The sequence below is a fragment of the Brachycentrus maculatus genome, unplaced genomic scaffold (genome assembly GCF_059751285.1).
Source record: "Brachycentrus maculatus isolate JH-2025_06_01 unplaced genomic scaffold, ASM5975128v1 h1tg000134l, whole genome shotgun sequence".
In the NCBI taxonomy this organism is placed as follows: Eukaryota; Metazoa; Arthropoda; class Insecta; order Trichoptera; family Brachycentridae; genus Brachycentrus; species Brachycentrus maculatus.
Genome location: NW_028280887.1, coordinates 769,251 through 778,220, shown reverse-complemented (window position 1 = coordinate 778,220; position 8,970 = coordinate 769,251). Strand labels below are relative to the sequence as shown.

At 28.1% G+C, this 8,970-nt stretch overlaps 1 protein-coding gene across 1 annotated transcript; it reads right to left on the bottom strand.

Moving 5' to 3' along the window:
- Positions 1-3,111: 3,111 nt before the first annotated feature.
- LOC148309263 (uncharacterized) lies at positions 3,112-8,739 on the bottom strand. The gene is made up of 2 exons (XM_088260407.1): positions 8,505-8,739; positions 3,112-3,615 (listed from the first exon to the last, which is right to left on the bottom strand). The coding sequence occupies exon 2, from the start codon at positions 3,608-3,610 to the stop codon at positions 3,236-3,238; it is 375 nt and encodes a 124-aa protein (XP_088116533.1). The 5' UTR covers positions 3,611-3,615; positions 8,505-8,739; the 3' UTR covers positions 3,112-3,235.
- Between the last annotated feature and the right edge of the window lie 231 nt (positions 8,740-8,970).

Below are 8,970 nucleotides of genomic sequence, written 5' to 3'. Positions count from 1 at the left end.
TTTTTAAAATTGATAACAGTTGATTTTCAATATAAAAGTATATGTATGTAATTTAAACTGAGCATATTTAATTATCTTATAGATAGCACAAATTTATTGCTTAAAAATATGAAACTTATAAAATGACATTGTTAAAAAATCATTATATGAATATCTTAATATAACTTACATATTTATAATATGGACCGGTTTCGAGGCAAAACAAATTATTTAACTTAACTTTTATTTACAGATTTGGCGTTTAATTTGAGAAACTCTATTTTAATTTATATGCTAATAAAATGTTAAAATCAAACACAGATTTTTAAGTTTTACTAAATTGTATTTTATTGTTAAAAAAACATGAAAATACATTTTGATACAATTGTTGCGCCTAGTTATGGCATTTTGAAACGAATGTCGTTTGAAAATGCCATAAAAAGGCGTAAAATTGTCGCAAACTTTATTTTTATGTATTTCTTAACTTTTATATTTGAAAATCAAGCTATTTGCTTCGAATCCGACCAAGATTATAATTAAGTAAAAATAAGATATAAATCGCTTTTTCAACGAGGTTATTTTGTTAGAAAATGGAATATCACAAATCTTGATTATATTTAAAAACACATTTCACAGATTTAATAAGTTTTGACTTCGATTGAAGATAACGCGTTATTGAGTTTTAGATTAGTTTAATATTCCGCCTCCGTAGTGTAATGGTCAGCACGCTCGGCTACCGTTCTGGAGGTCCCGGGTTCGATTCCCAAGGGGGGTAAAATAAATATTAGTGATTTATTCACTGTAATATTTATTCAATACTGCCATGGACTGGTACCTGACGCGGAGGCCTGATCACCTTTCCTTCATGTGTAAACGATCAAGATAACACTGCGTTTATATGACAGAGTGCCCTATGCATCATTGGGGTGCGGATAAGGGTTTTATTTTTTAAAATATTTTTATTAATATTAACTTTGACACCCCGAAAAAAAACTAAAAAACGATTCAAATACGAATTTTTGCGTTATTTAAGAAGTTATAAATTCAAAATTATAAAATTTACACAAATAAAAATGTTAAAAAACTATGTATATACCATACGTATGTAAAAAAGTATACATTTGTATTTGAACTTAGTAAAAGCAGATAGATTTATCATTGATATATATATATATATATTACAATAAATATTATTTCTAGGGTTTTAATAATAAGTGTTTATACATTATAGATTGATTATACTAGAAAAATAATGCAAATGAAAGCATATTGCAAGGGTGAAATTTTAAATCTAATACATGAAAATAATTTTGTTAAAGGTAGATCCATAAACGTAGTAATATATGTATATTTATGTTTATATATATATATATATATATATATATATATATATATATATATATATATATATATATATATATATATATATATAGATTCACGTCGTAATAAATTAAGCCTTATTTAACAAATGTATCAGTGGCGGAGCATTCAATTATTAGATTTAATTTATAAAATGAGACACCCTCAAAATTGAAATCAATTTTATTATTTTTTAATAAGCATATTACATGACTAGAAACTTGATATGTCCAGGGTGAATTTTATAATTAAGTTTATAAAAATGTGTTTTCTATTAGAAAATTGAATTAAATCAACCATGGAAAAAAATCAAGGCTGGGATAAGTTGAATTATAGACAATTAAATAATATGTTTTTTTGAGATGGTTTTCACGTGTGGAACGAAGGAGTGAGGAAATAACGATAAAAAAATGAGGCAAACGTAGATGGAGAAAGAAATAGAGGAAGACTGAGGAAAAGTTGGCATGATCAAGTATTTGTAATACTTTAAAATTTTTCAAAGCAAGAGTCGGAATAATCGGCGGGTATGTTTGAGGAGATGCATGAATGTGTGGAAGGTGCGAATAATGCGTGAAAATAGTGATGTGGTGTTATATTCTCTCTGCCTGCCCCTGCATTTAAGTAAAATTCGCAAAAAATACATGTTTTATACATTGCTATATTTTTATACATTTGTAGATTTATACATTTCAAGCACTGGTTCCACCACTGATTCAGTAAAAAATTGGATAGAATTCTTCTTTGAGTAACAAGTTTAAAAACATTTTTACTAGAAGATTTTACTATTATCTAATATTTTAAGATTATAAGCATAACTGTTTAATATAACGTGGTATAAAATAAGAATATTAGATAAGTTAGGTTAGGTGAGCACAGCATTAATAAAAATATGCACACAAAGCATTAAAATAAGTAATGAACTGTTCAGAAAGGCTTTGATCTTTTTCAGTACGAAAAAAATATTTTAAAGATTTTTAAAAAGAATTTATTTTTATTTATGCGTAATTTATATATTTTTATTTTATTTATTTCTTAAAATTGGATATATTCTGGGCATTTCGGTCCAAAAAAAAACAATTCAAATTAATTATTTTTTTAAAGTTATTGTATTAGAAATGTATCTTATTGCTATATTAATTAGACATAATTCTATGGTTCATATATGCAATATTATAAAGAACATACTTATATTATCACTGTTGTGCTTAGTCATCATAAATTATTTCCTATATATTTTTCTGCAATAAATAACAATTTCAAGTTCTAATAAACTATTACTCCTTACGTATGTTAAAATTGTGAAAATGTCAAAAGCTAACAAAGGTATTATTTTATTCGTGTCAAAATTATTATTATTTTAAGACCGAACCTTAACTAAACGTATTTTTATTATATTGCTTTTAGATCTAAAAGCCATTTTAACGTAAAATATTTGTATCACTTTTTATTAACAATTTTCGATCAAATGATATCAATTTGATTTAAGTATATACGTATATATATATATATATATATATATATATATATATATATATATATATATATATATATATATATATATATATATATATATATATATATATATATATATATAAATATATATATACATATATACATACATATATATATATATATATATATATATATATATATATATATATATATATATATATATATATATATATATATATATATATATATATATATATATATATATATATGTATATACATATATATGTTTATATATATAGAAATGCTATTTTTAATTTCAATGTGGTCCATCAATCTTTTCCTAAAAATTACACATTTGCGATGATTCTTAAAACACTAAATTATCTCACTCGTTTGGTCCGAAATGAAAAGAGTTATCACTGGAATTGTGTTCAAAAGTCATTTATTACGACAAAACCAAGGCTTGCAGTTCATCTTTGCCCTGATCGCTGCAGCGAATGTCTTCGGATGGATTGAGGGCATCACTCTCCTTCAACGGCATTGTTTCCTGAACGAACACGGTACACGAATCTCTGATGTTCTTTTCCAAGAATCCCTTGTCGGCGCTGGGCTTCTCCACTTTCTCGAGGAATCCCTTCTCCGTCACGTTCTTCTCCATGAGGCCTTTGCTGATGAGGTTGGCCTCGGAATCCTGGGGCCGGCTGGTGAAGGCCAGGTTTTCGAAGCACTGGGTGGCCTTCATCATGGCTAGGGCGGAGTTCATCTCGTAGCCGTTGGAGCTCAGGTTGGCGGTGAGACCCACGCCTGGGATCATGCTCATCGTCACTAAACACCAAAAAATCATGACATCAGACACACTTATAATACAAATAATACAAACACACACACAAATATAATTCATCATGATAGAAAAGGTTGCTTTAAATTTTATTAAATTAAATGAAAATTTGAATTTATTTTTTTAGTAAAAAGCTTGAAATGAAGTGAGTTCCAGGACTTCCAGCACAGTATAAACCTAATTAATTGACTACAAACCATTATATTTATGTATTAATATTAAATCAAACACAGATTTTTTGAGTCTACTAAGTTGTATTTTATTAACAAAAATACATAAAAAATTATATTGTGACAATTGTTTCGCCTTGTTAGGGCATTATCAAACGAATGTCTTTTATGTGTTTTTGTTAATAAAATACAACTTAGTAGACTCAAAAAATCTGTGTTTGATTTAAAATTAATACATAAATTAAAATGGAGTTCTACAAATTAAATGCCAAATCAATAAACAAACCATTATAACAATGATGGATTACAAACCGTATATGTGTGAAATGTTGAATTATAGGACATGTTAAGTATTTCTTGAATATAATATTTGTATGTATTGTATATCACGTAAAAATGTAAAGAGATATGGAGTTTGAAATAAAAATGTAAATATGTTTCAAATGTTAAAACAAAGTTTGTATTTTTGTTTGTGCAACGATTAGTGTAATGGAAATGAAACACTTTTCTTTCATCTACCAGTCTCACATAAACCATGTTCTAAAAAAATGCTACGGTTATAATATCGAAAAAGTAAAATACTTACTCACCTGTAATTAATTAATAATTTTTATTTTAATAAAAAAAAACATAAGAAAAAAATTTGCTAAAATAATGGATAGCAAATACTTCTATCACGCGGTTCTTAAAACATGAGATAAAATGACTGAAAGATTTTTTCGTATGAATATTTTGATGATATTAATGTATTGGTAAACTGATATAAATATCTCAGCACATATGAAAATATGAAGTAAAAAACATCAGTGGATTTGGCAACCATTTTGTGGAAATATATGAATATCAACCTATTTTATTTGAACTATAACTTGATTAATCTCGATATTAATATCTATTCGAAGCATTAAACATCAATGTCGAATATCGTATTTTTTCATAAATTGATTCGGCAGTCGCTTTGCGGTAAAATCTATCCATTTTTAATTGAAGTTTTACTTAGTAAATACCACTATTTCTTAAAATCTACTGTGACACGTGTTTCGTTGCATTCCGCATCATTTTCAAACACCGTATTTGCAAACACGGTGTTTGAAAATGATGCGGAATGCATCGAACACGTGTCACAGTGGATTTTAAGAAATAGTGGTATTTGCTAAGTAAAACTTTAGTTGAAAACCGTATTTTTGTTGTTGCTATTGTTGAGATATTATATCTTTCTTCTCTCTCGTGTAACGAAATGCGCCTAATAAACGTGAAGCTTCCTTGAAATTTCACTCTCGGTAAGAATCGGGAGTCTTATGAAAATCGATTTTAAATCGCAGCATAAAAAGTTTCACTTCAACAAATTAATTTTTCTTCAATGTTTTAGGAGAAGAGTGACAGAGTCGTTAATGAAGATAATGTTAGAATAAATTATAAACATTCATGCCAACCAAACAATTACAAAAATAAAACAAAATAATTGTGTTTAACGTGCAGGAATGTGTCACCAAAAATATGTATGGAGTCTAATTATTAGTTTCTACCCATACCTAGTAAAAAACATCACATCTTTTTAGTACGCAGGCTTAATACAATCCATTCAATTTCACTAGCTATTGAAAAAAACAGTATAAAATCCAAAAAAAAAATAATTTAAAAAAAAATAATTAAAAAAATCATATTTTGTTTGGTAAAAGAAGCAGAGGAAACCAAGAAAAAATGTATTTCCAATACTTAAAAGTGGTCAGGTCAGGAGTCGGAATAATCGGCGGGTATGTATAAGGAGATGCATGAATGTGGAAGGGGCGAAGATTGTTTGCAAAGACAAATTAGTGTAGCGTTCTATTCTCTCTGCCTAACCCTGTGGGGAAGTTAACAACCGCGTTTGATTTGATGGATTCAAAGCCTAGGTCGAATAAAATTTGCTACAGTTTTATTTACAAACAGACGAGGAAGATTCAAATAAAAACAAAACATGAAATATGAGAAGCAAGGATCATTCCGCAATTATCTTTTTTAAAAGAAAAAAATATTTCTAAAAAGGAAAGCATTTTTCAATCAGTCAGTTCCACAGAACACATCATCTTTTCTTTTAAAGTAATGAGAAAATAAATATAGTATAAAGTGAAATATTTGTTAGTGAAGTATTATATTAACAAAATGTATTAAATTGCGTCATAAAATTAATTTAGACTTTTGAGTTTTACAATTTCACAAAATCATTGAAGGTAATAAATACAAATACTGATATCTTAACAAGGATGAAGGAGAATATAAATGTAAGGGCATTTGAAGGGCTTGCGAGCTGTCATAAACTGGTTTAATTGATTAATTTTACACGTGTAACATTCACCATTCTTTTCACATGACTGACAACCATACTACTGAATTGTATGTTGTATTTTTCTTCAATTGATACCTTCATACATATCACTCACTCCTTTCAACAACGTCATATATAAAAAACTTTTCAGGAGATCGTTTTTAAAGTTTGAAAATATAATAAAATGTATTAAAAATAAATATCAAGCCACTAATTGAATTTTTTACTGTACAACAGATCTTTTTAGGTAAAACCTGAATGTTTTTTCTCCATTTGAAAAATATCTAGTATATTTAAAAAAAAAACGTTAAACAAAACCTTTTCTTCAAAATGCAAAAACAACACTTTCTGCCATGTAGCGGGTAAATATTAAGTTAAAAATATGCTGTTTTTGCTAGGATATAATACATTTTCTGGTCATTCCGAAAACATGCTCAACTGAAAATTGACGATTTTTGATAGATGACGTTGTTGAAAGGAGTGAGCGATATGAACTTCATACTTTTGGCACCTTTTTTCGATGGTTGGTTTATTATACAAGTGAAAATATATACATACAAGGGAAAAATGGTGAATGTTACACGTATATTAAGTGATCTTTTAAAGCAGCCTATGACAGGTCATAAGTCCTAAGGCTGTAAGACCCAGACACTTACATTTTTATTCATCTACATGTATGTTGAGATGTTAACAAAAATAACTCACAAAATTTGTGAACAAATATTTGGACACTGAAAAATGTGTACATAAATGAATTATTCAAAACATATAAAAAGCGTTTTGAGACACTGTGTGAACACTGATTTAGTATTTTAATTTGGCATTAACGTGATGATTTAAACATAAAAATAAAACACTTGACCAGTTTCTTTATGAAATTGTAAAAGAAAAACTTTTTTTTTTACAACTTGAGTTTATTTTTATTAAAACGACTAGTTTCGAAAGCCATGCTCCATCTTAAGGTCTAAATATAAACCAAATGTTGCATATAAGATGGAAGCATAGCTCGCGAAACTAGTCATTATAATAAAATAAACTTACATGGTAAAAAACAAGTGTTTTTCTTTTACAATTTCATCATGTCTTACCACAAAGTGAACGCCGAAAAAATAAATAAAGTTTCTTCACGTAAACACGACTAGTTTTGAGAACTACAGGTGTTCTCAAAACAAGTCGTGTTTACATGAATAAACTTTAAAATTGGTCCTTTAGAAGTGTTTTATTTTTATATGTAATGTTTCAACACTCAACAAAAATTGAACAAATAATGATGAATGCTTTTGTGGAATAGGTTACCTTTGGTGTAATGTGTAATAGAAGGTAGTAATTCTTTGAAACTGACTCGTATTATTGGTTTAGTAAACTATGGCATCCTTTAGAGTTAGATTGAAATGCAGACGTATTAAATTGGTTCGTAGCAAGATGCATATTAAGTCAACAGTGTACCATGTGTGCATTAGTTTCGCGTTACATCCGCCGCAGCTTTTGTTCCGTTTCTTCCGAAGTTTGTGTTGAGACGATCTTCATCTGAAACCACTATCAAAGTCAATCGAATGGACGGAAACCACGCAAATAGACATGTCCTCAAAATTTGGATTCTCTTACATATATCAATATGTCTTTCGAAGGCGTTTAAAAAAGTTTTGACGAAGGCCGTCCATCAGATTGCTTTGATTTCAAAATACTCAAAAGTAAACGTGAAACTGAAAAGTGTACAAGCATCCGTGGTAAGACATTTATCTAAAACAGCGTTTCCCAACCTTTTTTTGGCTCGCATACCACCTGGTAGTATAAATTGTACCACTTCGTACAAATTATTGTATTTCGAGAATTTTTTATTCTTTTTGCATTCTAAATTTTACCGCGTATATTTCCCAAAATTCAATTTAAGATTTAAAAAAAAAGTTTGATTTTATTCTCATAAAAATGAGATATATTTGAACTTCAATTTGTTTTTTAATAAAAGGTGATGAAACTCATTTCTTGTCTTCATCTTTCTCGAAATTGAAAACAAAGACATTTAAAGAAGTATTTTTTTAACAATTTTTTTAAGAAATAAATTTAAAACAATTATTTCTTTAAAAAATGAAATGCGCAGTTGGCAATTTTTTTGAAAAATTATTGATTTTAATAGAAAATACCCCTATTTATTTCTCCTAGTTATGGCATTTTCGTCTGATTTTTTATTAATTTTTTATGTCAGCCATTACTAATTATTTTTTGCGTACCACCAACTATCCACTCGCGTACCACAGGTTGGGAATCGCTGATCTAAAACAACACAAATCAATCCAGCTACTGATGCAACAACGAAGCAAACAACACCGAGAAAGATGAAACGTTAGAACGACAGTCAGATGCAAGAAAGGAACATCAAGATGAGAAATCAAGTAATTCAAACCTGCAATGAAGGCTGTCAGGAAGCGATTATTGCTTAAAGCCTCTATGGAAATGCGCAAAAGGAGTTGTGAGGATTTGGAAGGAATTCTGTTGTTATGGAAGTGGTTGTATTTGATTTACACAATAACGTTTTAAAGATATATATAAATACTCAGCTAACAGAAATGTTTTTGAATAAAATTTTAGTTATTTACTTACACACTGGTAAGTTATGAAATGTGCTTTAAAAAGTTGTAAAATTGAATCATAAAATAGTGCTAGAGAACTTTTTAAAAACACGAATCAAATTTAAAAGAGAATTAAAAAAAGTACTATAAGAGAGCTTAGTGTGATGTTTAAATTCAGGATTTTGAAGAATGATGGTAAAATTATGTGTGAATCCGTTTTTAGACGGGTTATTTTAAAGGAGATAATTTGTACAATAGAAAAATATATGTACATGAATAATTCAAATGGGTTTGAGTGAA